Raw genomic sequence first — 20,514 nt, forward strand, 5'->3', positions numbered from 1 at the left:
AAAATAGATGGGGAAACAATGGAAACAGTGAGAGACTTTATTTTCTTGGGATCCAAAATCACTGCAGATGGTGACTGCAGCCATGAAATTAAAAGATGCTTGCTCCGTGGAAGAAAAGCTATGACCAACCTAGACAGCACATTATAAAGCAGAGACATTACTTTGCCAACAAAGGTCCGTCTAGTCAAAGGTATGGTTTTTCCAGTAGTCATGTATGGATGTGAGAGTTGAAATAAAGAAAGCTGAGCGCCAAAGCATTGATGCTTTTGAACTGTGGTGTTGGAGAAGATCAGAATCCCTTGGACTGCAAGGAGATCCAACCAGTCAACACTAAAGGAAATCGGTCCTGAATATTCATTGGAAGGACTGATGCTGAAGATGAAGCTCCAGTACTTCGGCCTGATGTGAAGAACTGACTCATTGGAAAAGACTCTGATGCTGGGAATTGAAGGCAGGAGGAGAAGGGGATGACAGAGGATGAGATGGTTGGATGGCATCACCGACTCAATGGACGTGAGTTTGAGTGAACTCCGAGAGTTGGTGATGGACAAGGAAGCCTGGCATGCTGCAGTCCATGGGGTCACAAAGAGTAGGACACAACTGAGTGAACTGAACTGGAAGTAGTATTTTTCATTTTTTCCTATATTAGAAAATTACATATTTCTTTTAACAAAACCAATTTTTAATAGTTTGTTTACACTGTATTGTATGTTTTTTAAAGTACTACTTAAACTATGTTTTAAGAACTAGGTCTTTTATATAAAATGCAAAATATATTTCTTTTAGGATATAAAAGTGCCTGATCATTAACCATAACCCTAACTTAAATATAAATGTAAAAGTGGTCTCAAAATCATGTTTTTGGAATGATCGCTCCTGAGGAATATTGTTCAATACTATTCTTTGTTCTGCTCTACTGAAGAACTAACTTTTCGTATTTTAGTACCTCTGTAGTACTGTGTGACCAGAAAAGTAAAATTAAACAAAGAATATGAAATAATTCTGTTAATGTAAAATTATCTAAAACGTTAATGTAGCAGTTTTACTTTTGGCAAAGATATTTCCTTTTGTTAAAATAAGAAATTATAATCTTGCCTTCCTTTAACATCTTTTCAAGAGTAAACTGTGGCTGAAACTTCTAGACTGTACTGATGTTAAAAATTTTCTGATATAAGACTTGGGATTTGAAGTTCTTAAACACTTATATATTATGAAGAATAAATCAGGCATTATAACACCTAAGGTCTAATTGAAAGAATTAGGAAAATACACTCTAAAGAGTAAGTAGAGATACTTTTAAATGCTTGTAAGGAACAAGAACAAAATTTATTCTAAATGTGGTATTAAAGAGGTTACACTTAGTCTAAACAAAATACACATCTTTACAGAACAGAATTAAGATAATCACTGGAAAAGAGATCCTTGTGAGTGTGGGAAAGTTAATTCAACTCTTTAAAAAGGGTTATGGACAAGCTAATATCTAAGGTTCTTTCTGCTCTAATATTGCCTCATGTTCATAACCTATCCAAGTCCTCTTATTAAGTATAACTAGACAATCAACACATACAAAGTCTATCTTATAAATAGAACACACTGAAGTGTAAACGAAAAAATCATTTAGTGCTAATGATTTTCTTAATTATTACAATGTACTACTAGCTTCCCTGGTGGCTCAGATGGTAAAGCGTCTGCCTACCCTGTGGGAGACCCGGCTTCAATCCCTGGGTCGGGAAGATCTCCTGGAGAAGGCAATGGCACCCCACTCCAGTACTCTTGCCTGGAAAATCCCATGGATGGAGGAACCTGGTAGGCTGCAGTCCATGGGGTTGCAAAGAGTTGAACACGAATGAGAGACTTCACTTTCTTCACTTTCACTGCTGCTGCTGCTGCTGCTGCTGCTGCTGCGTCGCTTCAGCCGTGTCCGACTCTGTGCGACCCCATAGACGGCAGCCCACCAGGCTCCTCCGTCCCTGGGATTCTCCAGGCAAGAACACTGGAGTGGGTTGCCATTTCCTTCTCCAATGCATGAGACTGAAAAGTGAAAGTGAAGTTGCTCAGTCGTGTCCGACTCTTTGTGACCCCATGGACTGCAGCCTACCAGGCTCATCCACCCATGGGATTTTCCAGGCAAGAGTACTGGAGTGGGGTGCCATTGCCTTCTCCACTACTAGTCTACAAATCTGAGCAGTAATATGCTTCAAAAAAAATTGAAATGACATTCCTGTGACTCTTGCTAAAATGATCTTCTATGGTTATGACTAGACATAGCCCCCCTGAGATTGCAGATATGCTTTCTGATAGGTTGGGTAACTTTTCAAACTCTTTATCAAAGAATCAAGGGGACCAGGCAGATACCCACATTCAATGTTAGCACCATTTCAAAAAGGATTCATATATGAAGGACAGAAAACTAAGGAGCAGCATCTATAAAATACCTTAAGTAAGTACATCCTTAAGTAAACTATTTTTATATACAAGAATCGGGCATGACATCAGATCACAGGATGAACAGATACAGATATATTCAACATGTGTTTTAAATGCTTCTGAAAAAGACAAGTCTTCAGTTAAGTATAATTAATTTTTTCCATTTTTATTATCTTATATGCCAATCTAGTACCATGCCTTCAGCAGATACAATTTCATGAATAGTGGAAGAGAGCAGGGCTCAGAAACAGTATCCATATTGTGGCAGATTGAAAATAAGTAGTTTTAAAGAAAGAAATGTACCTTGAAGTTAAGTACAGTTATTTCATACTTAGCTAAATACCATTTAAGTACAAAATATATGGTTATAGCATTTAGTTTCATATTTCTTTCCCCTTTATGTGTTCCTAGTATCTTTTCTGTAGTAAAATTAATACAGCTAATTAGTGGGAGTGAGAAGGAACAAAACTGAGAAAAGAAATATTAAATAACAACGGTATTAGGAAGGATTACCTGTTGGCCATTCTCAGCAGGGATATTTCCCTGCAGTCTTTCCAGCCCTGAGCATTCTGCAAGTCTAGAAGTTCCTTCTTGGTGTAAAGGTACCTCCTTAACATCCCCCACCCCTTGAAATGGTATAAAATAACAAAGGTGAGTGAAGTCGCTTAGTCGTGTCCGACTCTTAGCGACCCCGTGGACTGCAGGCTACCAGGCTCCTCCGTCCATAGGATTTTCCAGGCAAGAGTACTCGAGTGGGGTGCCATTGCCCTCTCCAATAAAATAACAAAGTATAGCTAAAAAAAAAAAAAATCACATTTAAATTCCTCTATTTCATCTACCTGTTTAAAGTGCCAAATCAAATACTGGATAAAATGGTATTAAACCAAGGTCTAAAATGCAATTCTAAGACTATATAAAGAAATTTAAAGAATCTGGGCAACAGTGGAAATGGTTTTTATTAACAAGCTCTTAGGAAGGTCCAACAGCCTCCCTTCCAAGGAAACTTATGATATCATCTTGAGCAGCTTGGTAATTTTTTAGCCTTTATGGGTACTTTATCCTATGTGTTAATTGCTCAGTCGTGTCCAATTCTTTGTGACTTTATGGACTGTAGCCCACCAGGCTCCTCTGTCCATGGGATTCTCCAGGCAAGAATACTAGAGTGGGTTGCCATTCCCTTCTCCAGGGAATCATCTTGATGCAGGGACTGAACCCGGGTCTCCTCTGTTGTAGGCATATTCTTTACTGTCTGAGCCACCAAAGATAAAACATACTTGCACCATTACTGAGCACCAGACTGTGTACTGGGCCTTGTGCTAAGAGTTATACACAGATATCCTGTTCTGTTTGTTTCTTATTCTTATAGACACCATCTATGTATGCTATGTCTCTTTTTCCTTGCAAAGTTTTACATTTCTGTGTGCCAACAAAATACCAACTTCAAAAATAAAGACTATAGCTGTTTGAAATAAACTACATTCTTGGGGAGAATACATAAAATTTATACACATTTTTTAGATTAGGAGTAAGCATCACCAACTCAATGGACATGGGTTTTGGTGAACTCTGGGAGTTGGTGATGGACAGGGAGGCCTGGCATACTGTGGTTCATGGGGTCGCAAAGAGTTGGACACAACGAGTGACTGAACTGAACTGAAAATGTATTAATTTTATGGCTTGATTTAGATGTATATATGTCCAATATGTTAAATTCTAGCATTGTGATCCTGAAATTATCTTTCAGTGATACTTATATCTTATAAGCTAGTCATTAAAATAATGTTACATATAAAAGGAATATCTAGGATTTGACAAAGAAATCTTTTAGAATAGTGGTAAATGGGCTAAGAGCACGAGCTCTGGTTTCAGACCCACCAGATTTGTCCTGCACCACCTCATATTAGTTGGTAACCTTGGGCAAGTTATTTAGCATTGTGAGGCCTCTTCTCTAAAATAGAAATTATAATGTTTACCTAATAGAGTTTCTTTGTGAATCAAATGACAAAATAGTGCAAAATTCCTAACACAGGTCCTAGAGTTAGCTAGTATTGCTTGTTTTTTGTTATTTAGGTACCATTGTTGAACATAACCACACTGGAGGGTTAAAGGACGCAATAAACAAGGGTGGATGAAGCAATTTCATAGTAAGAGAGGTTTTCTCTAATCTGGCTTGGTCTACTGTAACTCTTTAGGATTACAAGGGAATCTAAAAAAAAGTGGAGCACATAAGATGAACTGGGAAATTGTTAAATATAAAAAAAATATGCTGAATGCTTAGTATATGTTAGATATTGCATTATTAAAAGAATTTTTCGTGTGCTTTTAAGTGAAAAACTCACCCTGTTGAAGCTTGACTAAAAATGACTTGGTATTTTCCACAAAAACTCCATATTAATTATTGCCATGTACATAATATACACTGAAGAATCCTCAACCTATTTAGATACCCTGAAATAGACCTAAGCAATACTAATATGAATTTAAAAAGTCATTATGCTCCCAGAGCAGTACTGTCCAGCTTTACCCATTCACATGAAGAAAGACACACATTAGTGAATGATGTTCTAAGCAAGGGATTCTTTGCTTTCTCATCTTCCATTTTGCTTCCCTACTCTCACCTCTCTCTTGTCATCTAGATTGGTATCAATACCAACACAATCTGCTGTTATCATCAGAAGCACAGAGAAAAAACCCAAGACAGAAGAGTGCTAGCAGAGTTGGCAACAGTCACAGAAGGTTCTGGCTGTGTAGTAATTAGGAAACAAAGAATGAAGTAGTAGTAATCCAGGAAACAGCATATAAGATTGTCCTTAAAATCTTTATAGGCTGATTGGATCCTCAATTCAGTAGCACTGATTTTAGAAAACACTTTTATTTACTGAGGCATGCAGAGAGGGGATAGTAGATATTTAAAAGGGAATAAATAGAGCAAAGGAATAAGAGACACAAAATATTAAATACCAGAATAGCTGAAACAAATTGAAATTATAAGAAATAAACCTTTTTAAAGAATAAAGGCAACTAATTCAATACCTAAGATAATAACACACTTGATAAAATTCTTATGGAATTCACCTTTTTTACAAAAGTACTGTGCAAGAAGCCTCAAAAATACACTCATGTCAAAATCAAATACAGAAATTCCCTTCTGGTGTACTCTTAGCAAACCTCTCCCAAACAAGACCAAGTTACATTTTAAAAATACTCCCTACAATGTTAGATGACAAGTACTTCTCTATCTTGGCTCTACCTTGCGTGTACAACAACATAGAAAAATGCTTTAAACCAGGGGTCCTCAACCCCTTGTCAGTGGCCTGTTAGGAATCAGGTGGCACAGCAGGGGTGAGCGGTAGGCTAGCAAGTGAAGAGTCACCTGCTCCCATGATTGGTATTACCTCCTGAACCTTCGCATTTCCCCCACCCCACCTCAGGGATGGAAAAAAAATTGTCTTCCATGAAACAGGTCCCTGGTGCCCAAAAGGTTGGAGACCACTGCTTTAAACCATGTGTTTAAGTTAACAACTGAAAATTGTTCAATATTACAAAGAACAGAGAAAAATAAAAGAGCATGACAGCTTGAGTACACTGGTGCTGCTGCTGCTAAGTCGCTTCAGTCGTGTCCCACTCTGTGCGACCCCACAGACGGCAGCCCACCAGGCTCCCCCATACCTGGGATTCTTCAGGCAAGGGCACTGGAGTGGGTTGCCATTTCCTTCTCCAATGCATGAAAGTGAAAAGTGGAAGTGAAGTCGCTCAGTGGTGTCCGACTCTTAGAGACCCCATGGACTGCAGCCCACCAGGTTCCTCCATCCATGAGATTTTCCAGGCAAGCGTACTGGAGTGGGGTGCCATTGCCTTCTCCTGAGTACATTGCTAGGTCCTCCCAATTACCTTTTCAAGGTAAAACATGGAAGAACAGTGCATTTCCCCCTAAAATCATATTTACACATCAGGACTTTTTAAGAGAAATGTGACAGGACAATGACTCACCTGTGGGACCACATTCTGTACGTATGTTGGTGGATGCTGCTGCTTCTGCTGAACAGCACTTTCTATTGCTACTTTAGCTACAGTGCTTGGATCTGCTCCTGCTGGCACCGCAACCATCGTTGCACTGCAGCCAGCATTGTTGGGGTCACTGATTGTAACAATTCTAACCCCCACTTTATTTGGAATTCCTGTGACTGTTTCCCTATCATTATCCTCTGCTGGCCTCTTTACAGTTTTGCATTCTGCTGTGCCATTTGTAGACCGAACGTCAGACAACAGGGCAGGAGAATGGGACACTCTTGATCCTGAGTGGGGAACGGCTACGATTTGATGCCCCTGTATAACAGAGGTTGCAGAATGTGGTGAGACAACTACACTTGGGCGTTGCTGAGGCACATCTGAATTCAAACTTGAAGCTAGAGGTCCATTAGGCAAATCAGTACCACTAAACTGCTGTGTTGCCACATTTGAGGCCTCCTGTATACTGCTCACAGATGGTGAAACACCCAAAGTTAATATAGGTCCATTAGAAGTTCTTTCTAGTTGATCACCTTTGGCAGTATCTTGCTGAGTGGCATCTAAAGTCCCTTGTGGTTCCATTGGAGATATCTCACCATTTCCTACATGATTGGAAGTTTTGTGATTTGGAATGTTTTTGCTTAAATGAGAACCATCTCCTTTATCAAAATCACAGATTCCATTAACTAGAGGTTTTTTCAAATCACTTTTAATATCCTGCATGTCCATTTGTTCTGAGTTCTGTTTTCCAGATGCTCCATTCTCACCTAATTCTAACGATGGCCCATTACTGATTAGTGAGCACTGATTAGCCTCACTTTGAATTTTCCCTGAGTTTGAAGGAGGTAGACTTGAGTCACTGTATTTTCTCCCATTTAGAAGACTTCCCACCTGCATTTCATTTTCCTTTGTATCCCCATTGCTGGTGTTTGTGGTTCCTCGTCTGCAGGACGGGTTCTCCATGACTTCAATTTTACGTTCATGAACATGTAAACCTGTTGCTTCTTTTGCTTCCTCCTCCTTTTGGCAAATTATTTTATCACCTTTGAATGGGGGAGTAGCAGTAGTACAAGATGATTGTCCAGCTGGAGATGCTTGAGTGGCTGGAAGCGTTTGCACCTGAAGTCCAACTCCTGCCTGGGTCCCGCTCATGGTAATTCCTGCTGGAGCAATGAGCTGAGTTGTATTTCCCTGACTCACAGTTGCAGTTGCAAAACTTGTATTTGGCACAACTGTTATGGTTACCTGGTTGCCAGAAGTCCCTTGGAAAATGGTTGCTGGGCTATTTGAGATCAGCGGGCCTGGCAATATTTGTAAGTTCGAGATGGGCACGGTTTGCACCCCCAGTGGGTGGCATTGCACTTTGGACCAACTGAACATTTTGCTGCCCAACCAATAGCTGCTGAGCTGGAGTTTGCCCTTGCACTCCAAAACCTGCTGCTTGGTTATTGGCCACCTGGTACACCACCTGAGGACTAGGAGCTCTTGCATTATTTGGGGGAGGAATCTGTGGAGCTGGGAGAATAAGCTTACCACCGGGAGTTGAAGGACCACGCTTTGGAAGCAGCAACTGTTTTATCAGACTCGACTCACCAGAAGCAGGCTGACCAACTCCTGCATTTGTTTGCTGTGGTTGAACTTGCATCTGTACTTGTTGTGGCTGCTGAACTTGTACTTGTACCTGTTGTGGAGGTGCTGGTGAATGCTGCTGCTGTTGCTGCCTTTTCACAGACAGCATTTGACTGACAGTAGGAGGCGGTCCCTGTGGTTGAGGTGTGGAAGAAGATGACATGGCAGTAGGGACCTGGTTAGTAGTAGGTGGGACAGGTGATGGTGAGGAAGATGGAGTAATGTTTGGTTGTCCAGTTAGCTGAACTGCCTGGCCAGCTGGAAGAGCTGCTGGATTAGCAAGAACAATTTGGTGAATGGCTGGTGCATAAGTTTGACCTTGTTGAGCTGGCTGGCTTACAATCACTACACTTTGTTGGGTTGGCTGCTGTGGCTGTTGAATAGGCTGTTGTACCACTGTTGATGAAACTTGCTGAGAAGGGAGAGGTTTTGGTGCAATGTTTTGAAACCCTACCCTTGAGGGTTGTGGACTTGGGACACCAGCAATGGTAACCATTTGTCCTGTAGCTACCTGAAAATTCTGTACTGAAGTTGCTGAGACAATATTGGATGTAGAAGTCGTTACATACTGTGGGGGTGCTATGATAACAGTGTCCTGTGGCTGGCTACCAGCTGATGTTTGCTGAGATGAAGTTTGTACAGGTTGGGGTGATGTGGTGATTAACTGTTGACCCTGTGAAACTGTAGAAGTACATGCTGGTATGTTCTGAACTCTGCCAAATATATGACTCTGTGGGACAGCTTGCTGAATCACTGTAACAGGAGTGCCAGAAGGTATCTGCCCCGGTACCACTGTGTGTAATGGAGACTGCTGTGGAATTACTGATGGATGGTGAAGCATCTGGGAATTTACAACTGTAACAGGCTGTGGCCCTGTACTATGATTCTGAACCACAGAACTCTGTGCAGCTCCTCCTCCCACAGCAATACTAACAGGAACTGCTGTCTGGGGTATAGAGTTCTGGATTACTGTAGCCTTAACGACTTCACAAGGAATCGGAGCTTTATTTTGAATGACGGTCACCGGAGCATTTTGCTGCTGGTGGGTATGAACCGAAGGATTTGGTGGAATTCTTGAAACAGTCTGTGCCACAGTATGAACACCTTGTACTGGAAAAGACATTTGTGTTGCAGTCAAACTTGAAGACTGGTTGGTAACAGGAGTCCTCTGAAAATGGTTTCCTACAGTTTGTGGTCCATGAGGGATTCCTGAAATTATGAGGAAAAGTTAAAATTCACAGTGAAATGACTGAAAAGCAGCATGCAGAAATTATTTTACTTAATTTCAAGAGAAAACAGTTTTAAGAAATTAACAACTTTGCACTATATGATAAAATAATAGAACAAGAAATAAAATGCTACTGAAAAACAAGGACAAGTTATACATCTTGAATGCATATAATACATGTTTTCATTTAGCCTTCTTATTAAATTGGTAATACTTAATCACAATAAAAATACCTGCGGGTGAAGGACTTGGAGATACATCAGGTACAGAATCAACACGAACAACGGGAGTAGAAACAGGTTGCTGCTGATAGTACATCTGAATGGGAAGTGGGATAGCCCTACGTTTTACTCCTACTACATGAATATGCGCCTGCCCATTGTTACTGGAATCCTCCACTCTCTTCACTGTATGATTTGGAAAGACTGTTCTGTAAAGTACACACACATTCAATTTTAATAACTAGCACATTAACAAAAAACACTAAATTCTAACAATGTTTACACGAACAGCAACAGTATATTCACTGCTACTTATATATGAACCAGTATGAATCATATATTCTACAAGGATGGGAAACAAAGAATTAAATATTAATGTAAAAGATCAATTCTCCAATTTCAAAAATAATTATTATTAACATTGTAGGGTTTAAAACAATTCTACTACATATGTAATTAATAAAAAAGCTACATCAAGTCAATGCCTAGTTTATGAACTTTGCAAAATATCAAAAAGTCATGATGTTTGAAGACAGAGCTCAGTCACAGACTATTATTCAAGATTTTAAAGGGCGAACGCTATGTCTTTAACACATATAAACAGCAGGAAAAGCGTACACTTAATTTCTCCCTTTTCTTTCTTTGATAAACCTCAGAATGTTTAAACACAAACACCATGTTTGATATCAAAATTCCCTTCAATTTAAACTTCCACCACATTACAATCTAACCATACAAAACTTTAAGTAGTGGAGATATTCAAGACTAGGTAGATAGTTGGTACATCTTCCTAGGCAGCTCAGCTGGTAAAGAATCCACCTGCAATGCCAGAGACCCTAGTTCAAAACCTGGGTCAAAAGTTCCCCTTGAGAAGGGATAGTCTACCCACTCCAGTATTCTTGGGCTTCCTTGGTGGCTCAGACAGTAGAGAATCTGCCTGCAATGCAGAAGACCTAGATTCAATCCCTCGGTTGGGAAGATTCCCTGCAGGAGGGCATGGCAACCCACTCCAGTATTCTTGCCTGGAGAATCCCCATGGACAGAGGAGCCTGGCAGGCTTACAGTCCATAGGGTTCCGAAGAGTCGGACACGACTGAGTAACTAAACACAGCACAGATAGTTGTTATGTTCTCAACAGAGGAAGGGGTGTGTAAATTAAAGAAATATAAATCCTACCTAAGACATTTATAAAATCCAGTTGATGTTAGGATTCCACCACGAGCCAATTTACTGCAAGTTGATAGGTACTCAGAATACATTTCTGCTCGAGAGACAGAACAATCTGGATTTACTTCAAAATGAGCATTTAGCCTAAAAGAGGAAATAAAAAAAAATACATGGCATTATGCAATATACTATAGAATCTATACTTAACCATTTGAAGGCAATGTGTTATAAATTAATAATCATATCTTATTGATCAAATTTCACTATCTCATGCTATTTGCAAAATATATGCTAGGATTTAGGTAGACTAAATCAAATAAAAAGAGATTCCTTAATCATTCTTATTTTAGTATAAAATATCATTATCCACAAATATAAAAACCAATATTCACAAATATATGTGAATACATCAGCAGAGATGGTATGCTGGCAATAAATATTCTACAACACATTAATTTTATTCAGTGAATACTCAAAATATAACAGAAGCTCCCAATTATGAGTTATTGGTGATGTGAAAAATGAAGGAAAAACAACTAAACTTTTGTTGCTCTTGAATAAAATTTCTTCAGAAAAAAACTCTCCTAAAACATTTAACTACTTCTTAAAACAATGATACTTCTCATGCTGCACACTCCCCTTCCCCACCTCAGAGACTCTATTCCTAATTAATTACAAGGTAATTCAAACTTCAGTTTGTCTTTGTTATAGAGTGACTGCAGCTATAAGTTAGGATTGGAGGCCTAGTTAACCATAAAGGACTCTTTCTAGAACTCACTATATATATATATATACAAGACAGGCTAACCTACAGCTGTTTCCTATTAACTGAATCAAATGATAATTATGATAAAATAATTTAAAATGCTTCTCTTCTCCTCCCTAGAAATGGCAGAAATAAGAATTTATAAGACCAAGTCTGTAACTAACACACACACATTTTACAGTGGATGCAGTACTTATTTTTTCTAACTTTCATAACTTTGAGTATCGAGTTTTCAAATAGACCAGAAACAAAAAACTGTTTGGTTTCAATATAGAAGACAAATATTTTCAAGTATCATTGGAAGATTTATCAAGTATAAAGCGTCAGGTTTAACAATACAGAATATGAAGAAATAGCAAAAAATTAGAGATATTACCATAAACCTGATTTAAGAAAAGTAGAGAAAAGTGTCATAGGAACACAGATATGAAAGCACCAAAAATATGGAACATAAAGTGACAGGAACATGGAATGGGAGAAAAATGTTAGAGAATGGGGGAAAAGGGAAAGAAATTTTTTAAAGTAATACATCACCGAAAAGTGATCTTACATTTCAATCTGTTAATCTTCTAAAGAATTTAAGTTGAAATTCATAAGCAATGTAGAGGCAATTAGCCATGAAAAAATGAAATCTAACCAATTCTACATTTATTTTTTTTCAGGAAGTGGCTGAGATGTGACCAGTCAGTCTTCTCAAAAAAATTTAAAATTGATATTTCAATGTAGACATACTAGTTATTCTATCATTTGATTAGTTACCTCTTACTACTCACAAAAAGAAAAAATTAACTAGCAATGAACAAGAAATTTTGCTTTTGATAAAAAAAAAGGGACATTTAATAACAAAATCTGGTTCTAAGAAGTCAGTCCAATTGTTTTAATAAAATATTAAGAAAAACAAATTCTATAATACAACAAACTTTATTTTCTACAAAATCAATGACAATTTTTTAACACAAATTTTGCTTGAAAAGAAGTGGTGTAATTTAATGAAATTTTAATCAAAGACTATTTTAATTCTGAAGATTCTGATACTTTACTTTCAAACTATTCCAAAATACAGGTGAAGTGATTTTATACTGTCGTTTCTTGTATAAATGATATCCTATTCTAACTAGAAAGAAATACAGAGTAAAACATTCTGGATGACTGCTGAAATAATTTCCTTTTCTCATTTGCTTTGTTCTTCCCAAGGATAAAGCCTTAATAGAAATAAACCACTTACCACTGACAAGCAAACTTCTCACTATCTATTTCCACTATTCCTGGAGGTGGAGCAACATGCTGTGCTACAACTGCTCTGGAAGCTAAAGAAAAAAATACATTAGCTACATCATTTTTTAAAACTACAGGCCATATTTAGTTCATGGATACGGAACCAGTTAATACTCACAATGAATACCTTTTAAAAAGGTGTATAAACATATTGAAAATAATAGAAATTTGAGAAAGAAACGTATATTGGAACACATATTAATTATACCAGTCACTGTCTTAGATCCTTCATACGAACTATTTTTTGTTAACCTCACAATCATTCAAATAATATGGATTATTTCACTAATATAAACTCTGTTTTTCCCACTTTCAGACACTGAGTTTTAACTTTATACTATTAATATCTTTTTAATTCTTCTGTGAGGTGGGTATACATAAAGAAACTAACACTCAACTTGATTAAAACAATTAGCCCGAGGACACACATCACAATGTATCAGTAAATAAGCATCTCTCTCAGATTAGTTACAGAAGCAGACTGCATCAAAAATAATTTCACTTTTGAATTTAAAATATTAATATTAACTCTGTAAGTGGCATATATAAAACTTCCAGATATAATGAACAAATAGCCAACTTCTATGCTGGAACTAATAAAAATAAGAAAAACATGGGATAATAGAAACGTGATCATATTACAGTAAGTTTATAATGAAATAGGAATCTTACATATTTATAGATTAAAAATTATATTGTTTCACCACTGAATCAGCATTATTAATAATATATGCTTTTTAAACCTACAAAATGTACTTTCTTTTTTTTTCAGGTGACATGTTAGCAAAGCTTCTCAGAACCCTCAAACAAAACATAAATTTCTAAATTACTGGAACTAGAAGAGCCCCACAGTCAGTCCAGTCTGTGAATGATCTGAAGCAATCCTGACCTGTCTGGTGAGACCCCAGGCTTCCACTGGGATACAGCTAACAGCAGCCAGCCACGTTTAAATACTTACTCTCTATTAAACCATTTACATTTACATGATTTGTTTTAATCTTATATATAGTTCTAAATTTAATTGTCCCCATTTTGCAAATGAAAAAATTAAAGCTCAGAGATTAACAAAGAACACATGATGGAGACAGCAGAGCTGAGTATAGCTGGAAAGCCTTCTTTTAGGAGTGCTGACTTTGAATTCAGGTCTGTCACATTTCAGAGGACATACTGTGATATTCTGCTTCTTAACAGAACATCATAATTAGAATCAAAGGTATGTTTCTTGTGCAACCCCAGCCTATCTTTTTTCTTCTCCTAACTTGATGACTGTTACAGAAAATGCCTTTCTAAGGCCTAAACACATGTAGAAATTTCTCTTTTCTTGATCAAGTATACTCTAAGAATATACCCTACTCTGACTGAAATCTGAATCAATTAATAAACAATTGCAGGAAATATTACAAACTATGTTGAAATTATGAGAAACTTTATAAACAATGCATAAGGAAAAATAATAGAGCCACAATTAAAAGTATAAACTAGAAATATATAATTACTATGAAAGTGGCTACAAACTGAGAATCCTTGTCTTCAGGATACCTGAAGACATTCCAAAGAATACAAAGGGAACTTATACTTTAGAAGGAATCAATTTCCAGATTTTCAAAGTTTTGTATATATTCCCTCCTAAAACTGCTGTGCATGAAAGCAAGACCTCCTCTTTGATGACTGCTCTTTAATCATTTTGGAACAAAGTCTTAACTCTATTAAACACTGTAAGATATGGTTAAATGCAAGACTCTGGAGCCAGATAGACTGGCTCTGGAGTTCCATCACTCATCAGCTGTGTAACCATGGGCAAGCTACTTAACCCTTCTGGCTATAAAATGGGGCAAAGTAACAGCACACTGACCTCACTGATGGTTATGAGGATTACAGAAGTTAATATGTAAGTCCCTTAAAACAATGCCTTGCACATAAAGAGCGGTACATAGATGTTAGCTATGATGATGATTGTATAAATACCTCTGGAACACCAACAGGAGAAGTAGAAACATTAGTATCCACAAAATGTGTTTAAACCAAGGTATTAGCGTAAGGATTCAGGTCTATCCCAGTGTTTTACATATTATAGTTAAGGGCAATGTACAGCCTTAAAAATTGGGTATTCTGGTCCTTTGGCGTGTTCTAAATTCAGATATATGATTAATATAAAGTGATGACAATTTCTGCTTAATGTCCTTTCCGCCTCCATCTTTCAACTACTACCAAAGAGTGTATTACTTTTTAAGTTAGAATCTTGAGTAAGTAAAGCACACAGAATATTTTACAGAAATACTGAAGGTAGTGGCATCTTATTTCATTCACATGACAAGTTCATGGCAAGTTTAACTATCTTAGAATTCTGAAATAAGGAAGATTTCATGGGAACATAAATCAACATATTTTCTTAGACTGAAAAATAAAGTTGAATTTTTTTCTAAATAACAGAAATTGACACAAAATACCCTTGATTAATAAAGACTAACTTAATCAGTTAGGTTATGTGGCAGACCTTTTCCATAATTGAATGAGGTAAATCTCCAGTGCCAACTGACAAAAATGTATTCATGCACACGACAAAAAGCATTTTATCAAAAAACACTGTGGTCATGAAATGAAGACTACTAAAATTTTCCTAACCTAGTGGTTCTCAAAGTAATCGTGCCCTGACCTGAAGCATCAGTATCTCATGGGAACTTGTTAGAAATGAAAATTCTCCAGTTCACCTGAATCATAAGCTCAGGGTATGGAGCCAAGAAATCAGCATGCAAGCCCACTGGGTGACTCTGATACACCATAAAGTTGCAGAGCCACTGTGCCAACACTACCTGAATATATTCAGTTAAACAAGGTGCACCCAACTGAAAGAGTACCAACTTTAATTTACCCTCATATCTTGTTAATATTTTTTGATATGTTTTCAATAAACTTAAAAATAAATATCTATCCTAACTGGGCAATAAATAATTTTACAAATCAAGTATTATTAATTCTTTGATTTCAACAAAACAAAGCAGAACTCAAAATTTCAGAAGATCATTAAATATAATTTTAATAATTTTTAGATAATTCTGAAAAATAATAACTTTAAGTTCTACTCTCAACTATTTATTGATATAAACTATTTAATGATGTGAACTTAAATATATAAAAAGGAAAAACATAAAATTAATGCTGAAACTAACTGCAATTCTAGCAAGAAAAAAAATACTCTGAAATACACTAGAGTAATACTTTCCAGAAAACTAGCAGAAAAAGTCTTGTCCATCTCATTATGAGATGCACTTCCAATAACTGCTTCTTTTATTTAATATTTATAAAAGTTTGTAATATATTTACTATTGTTTTATGGACTGTTTATTATTAAACCTTGTAACAATAAAATTTTAACACTTAGAGCTTTATAATGTAACAAAATTGAAAAACCTTAAAATTAACATGTCTATGTAAGTATTGATGGATCTGAGTTCAAGGAGAAAGAGGAATAGTATAAAATTTCTAATACTAAGAATACGTGTTATTTTTTAAATGGATAATGTTACATATCAAGATTCCACAGGATATAAAAAGTAAGTATCAATTTAATACATCACAAAAACATAGTATTTGCAGATACATGAGAGGAAGGGAGCTAAAAGTTTGAAGATAACCATTCCATTAGAAAACAGTATTAAACAAATGATGGAGAGGAAAGCCAAACTATAAGTGGTAACTAATCAAACAATTCAGAGTTGTCATTCATGATGAGCAAGTAAAAAAGTGCTCACCAGCAAAAAATGAACTCTCTTAGGTTCCTAGAGGTCTATTCAAACTTCTGTCAATGGCACTACATACACAAGAAACTCTCAATATTTAATTTTATTCCATTTGCCAATGAGGATTTACTCAGGCTGGGGGTTGGGTTCATTTGTTAAGGTCACAGGTCAGCAATAAGGCAAAAGGAGTTTTCATGAAAATTACCTCTGAATATTCTTCAAATGACCTATTATTACCAGCATATCACTGATAATTTATTGGTTTCACTCTGTTGAAGTTTCCCAATGGCCCTCATTAACAATATTTTAAATTAATTTAAAAGTTTCTCCTTTGAGGATAAAAAATATACGCCCACTACCCACTTAACTAGCATGAACTGTTTCATTTCCTTTTCAAGGTTAAGAAACTATTAACATTCTTATCATCGATTGTCCAATACATATCTGCTCTTTAACATCTATTGCCTATGGGTGAAAGCTCACTAAAATTAGCAGTCAGAATTACCTATTTATTTCATGCCTTCTAGTAAGTTAAATGCACATATGATATAACTCCATTATATGGCAGAGGGGCATAATGGAAATAAATAGGTGATACATATTACATACTTTGCATAGAGTATATAATTTTGATAATATGGGTTACAATAGAAGAGAGGAAGAGAGACAGGGACCATGATTAAATGAGAGATGAGAAGAACAAGATAGCTGGAGAGAGAAGAGGAGGGTCCAAACTGAGTTATCAGTACGGGCAATCAAAAAATTATTTAGGAAGACTCAACAGAATTTGGTGATTAAATGAATGTAGTAGTTAAAGATTAAGGATAATGAGGTTTTTGTTTTGACAGTGGGAAAGGTTGAGAATGATCTGAATGTATTTCTAGGCTGAAGAAGCAATTAAAGAAAGAAAAGTTTAAGATACAGAAAAGAGGAGTTGGCAAAGACTGGTATTCAGAGTACAAATAGTTAACATCTCTTCCTGAGACAAAGGAAAGAAGGAGAATGAATTTAAATGCTAGTAAATTTGTAAGGGAAGGGGTAAGAAGTAGAAATTCATGCCACATGAGCTCCCAGAATAACTATAAAGTGTTAAGATCAACTGAGAAACTGAGCATTCTCCATTAAAAAAAAGGGAAAGAGAATTATCTTGGGAATGGTGAGAGAGAAAGTGAAAAAAGTGAAAGTGAAGTCGCTCAGTCCTACCTGACTCTTTGCGACCCCATGGACTGTAGCCAACCAGGCTTCTCAGTCCATGGGATTTTCCAGGCAAGAGTACCAGAGTGGGTTGCCATGGTGAGAAAGAAGGTGAGGTGAAAGATGGTTTGTTTTTGTTAGGACAAATGAAAGTGGAGTGCAAAAAGGCTGAGTGCTAAAATATAAAATAATAACTCATAATGACCCAGGAGAAAGCAGTCTAAGAACTGAAGGACAGGTCTGAATTCTAGTTAAAAATATTTGAATTAAATACAATTGACTCAAGGGAATGCTAGGAAGGGTGCATGCATTAGCATTTGTATACATGCACATAGGCGTCCCAGGTGGCTTAGTGGCAAAGAATTTGCCTGCCAATTTAGAAGACAGGGGCTTGATCCCTGGCTCAGGAAGATCCTCTGCAGAAGAAAATGGCAACCCACTCTAGTATTCTTGCCTGTGAAATCCAGTGGACAGAGAAGCCTAGCGGGCTATAGTCCATGGGGTTGCAAAGAGTTGGACACAACTTAGCAACTGAACAACACACACACACACATGTCTGATCATGAGCTCTGATTCTGAAGGGTTTTGTTACAAGATTTAAAAAGAATAAAGGTATTATGGTTCTGTATTCTGATAACCACCTGAGAGAACTATAAGGTAATATATGATTAACTTATTCCTGGTCTATCAATTTCTAATGACAAAAATCACAAACCCATTAGGGCACTTAATGCTCTCACAGCTGTGAATAATATTTAATCCCTCACACTACTCTAAATCCTTTTCAACTTCATTTATTTATTATACTATACCTCTTCTGTGCTCACCTTGATCCTGCTGCTCCTGGAATGTATAATATGTAAGAAATTAATGTACATACTCAATTCTCATTTGGCCAACTATCGTCAAACATCAGTTCCCTGTACTTCATATTAAATTTATGTGCTGTGTGCTAAGTCACTTCAGTTGTCTCTGACTCTTTGCTACCCTATGGATCGTAGCCTGCCAGGTTCCTCCGTCCCTGGGATTCTCCAGGCAAGAATGCTAGAGTGGGCTGCCATGCCCTCCTCCAAGGGATCTTCCCAACCCAGGGATCAAACTCGCGTCTCTTTCATCTCCTACACTGGCAGGCAGCTTCTTTACAGCTAGTGCCACATAGGAAGCCAATTTAAATTTATCCTTAGTATTAAATCTTACATTCCAATAACCACACTGAAAGAGATTATACAAAGACACTAACCTGGGGCAGATGCTACATGGGTCTGCGTTTGGACTTGCTCTATAGCTTGTGGTCTAATTTCAGATAAAACTTGATGACTGGAACTTGGATGTTCGACAAGTTTTACTGCAGCCAGTGCATCTGGGCCAAACATCTGAATATCCATAGAAACCAGACACACTAACATGTCTAAAACAAATTAAAAATCAACAGTTGTTAGTCAATAATTTTGTAAAACAATGACATCACTGAAAAATATATGCTATATATATAAAACGCTGCTTCTCAAATGCCAGTTTATGAATCACTATATATCAGAATTATCTGTGGATCTTTAATTCTAGATTTTTAGGCTCAATCTCTGAAAACTGATTTGGAAGCTCTGGGGTAGATGTTAGATTATCTTCATTTTTAAAAACATTCCCAAGTGATTTTGATGTGTAGCCAGATTTAGGAACTACTGATATGGAAAATACATCTTTATTTCTCAATACTTTTCAAGCCAAATCTTTATTAACTCTGATTTTAGTATTTATACCAAGGAAATAAATAATTTGAATCACTGATGAAAACATTAATGTGAATGTTTTAGTGAGTGTCTTTAAAATTGACAACTCACTAAGAAGGTGAGTTCATGAACAGTACCACTACCAGCACTGACCACTTGAAACAGATGGACCTGCTTCCTGGAGAGTAAGACACAGACATCTTGTTGATTTCAAACTCAATATATAGTAACAGAAATAAAGAGAAGAAATAAAGACTACCGATAGCCACGTGCACCCTGGTCTCTCTATAATAGAAGTTTTTTATTATCTAAAACAGGCAGAAAGAATAACACAAGTGTGTCTGAAAGGGTAATGATTCCTCAAAATAAAAAGTAAACCCCAAATATCAACTATGATTTTTTTTTACAGCACAGTAAGTATTTTTCCTCAATAAAGAAAATTAATTTTTCTTTTTTGGTTTAGTCTTACCTATGCTCTTCTCTACTTTTGCAATTTTTGTGCAAGCTACATCTCCCATTTCTGTGAGCATATATAGCACCTCAAGTGTTGAGATTACGAGCAGCACATCAGGTAAAGTGAGATGACAAATGATCTCTCTGTATGAGTCCTGATCAACATATTCACAAATCAAAACACCATTATCTTCTGCTTTGCAAAGATTTCCCAAAATTTCCATGCCTGAAAAGCATACATAGCACAAACATGTATTTGTCTTTTAAAACATGATACAAAGCTTATGTACTTTGACAGTGAGAAACTTGTGAGCACTTACCCCTCATCTTTAAAAATCTATCCCTTGACATTAAGCATTTTGTAACAGTATGAAACATCAGGTGAGTAGTTTTGAAATCAACAGGATCCAATAAAAGCTGAAAAAAAAGGAAGGACACTACTGTTGAGAGAGGCTTCATTCAATTTATATCCAAATACATAATTCAAATTGAATAAAAAGGAATAGAACAACATTTATAATTTTAAAAATGTAATGACTGTGAAAATAGCCGTCAATAAATCTGGAGCATCATTTCAAATATTTTTCTCCACACAACTATGTAATACCACTTTAGGCAAAAACTATATGTAAGCATTTAATATTCTATAATTATGGCAAATATAATAATCCCACATCCTAAA

The 20,514-nt window shown here is 36.6% G+C and overlaps 1 protein-coding gene across 1 annotated transcript in view; it reads right to left on the bottom strand.

Moving 5' to 3' along the window:
• ARID2 (AT rich interactive domain 2 (ARID, RFX-like)) overlaps window positions 1-20,514 on the bottom strand; it is a 208,554-nt gene that overhangs the window by 47,648 nt on the left and 140,392 nt on the right. The window contains 8 exon segments of the mRNA XM_010837552.1: window positions 6,418-7,774; window positions 7,776-9,273; window positions 9,526-9,722; window positions 10,690-10,824; window positions 12,672-12,753; window positions 18,893-19,060; window positions 19,849-20,058; window positions 20,153-20,249. Coding sequence (XP_010835854.1) covers window positions 6,418-7,774; window positions 7,776-9,273; window positions 9,526-9,722; window positions 10,690-10,824; window positions 12,672-12,753; window positions 18,893-19,060; window positions 19,849-20,058; window positions 20,153-20,249 — 3,744 coding nt within the window.

The sequence above is a fragment of the Bison bison genome, unplaced genomic scaffold, assembly GCF_000754665.1.
Source record: "Bison bison bison isolate TAMUID 2011002044 unplaced genomic scaffold, Bison_UMD1.0 scf7180017864077, whole genome shotgun sequence".
Lineage (NCBI taxonomy): Eukaryota > Metazoa > Chordata > Mammalia > Artiodactyla > Bovidae > Bison > Bison bison.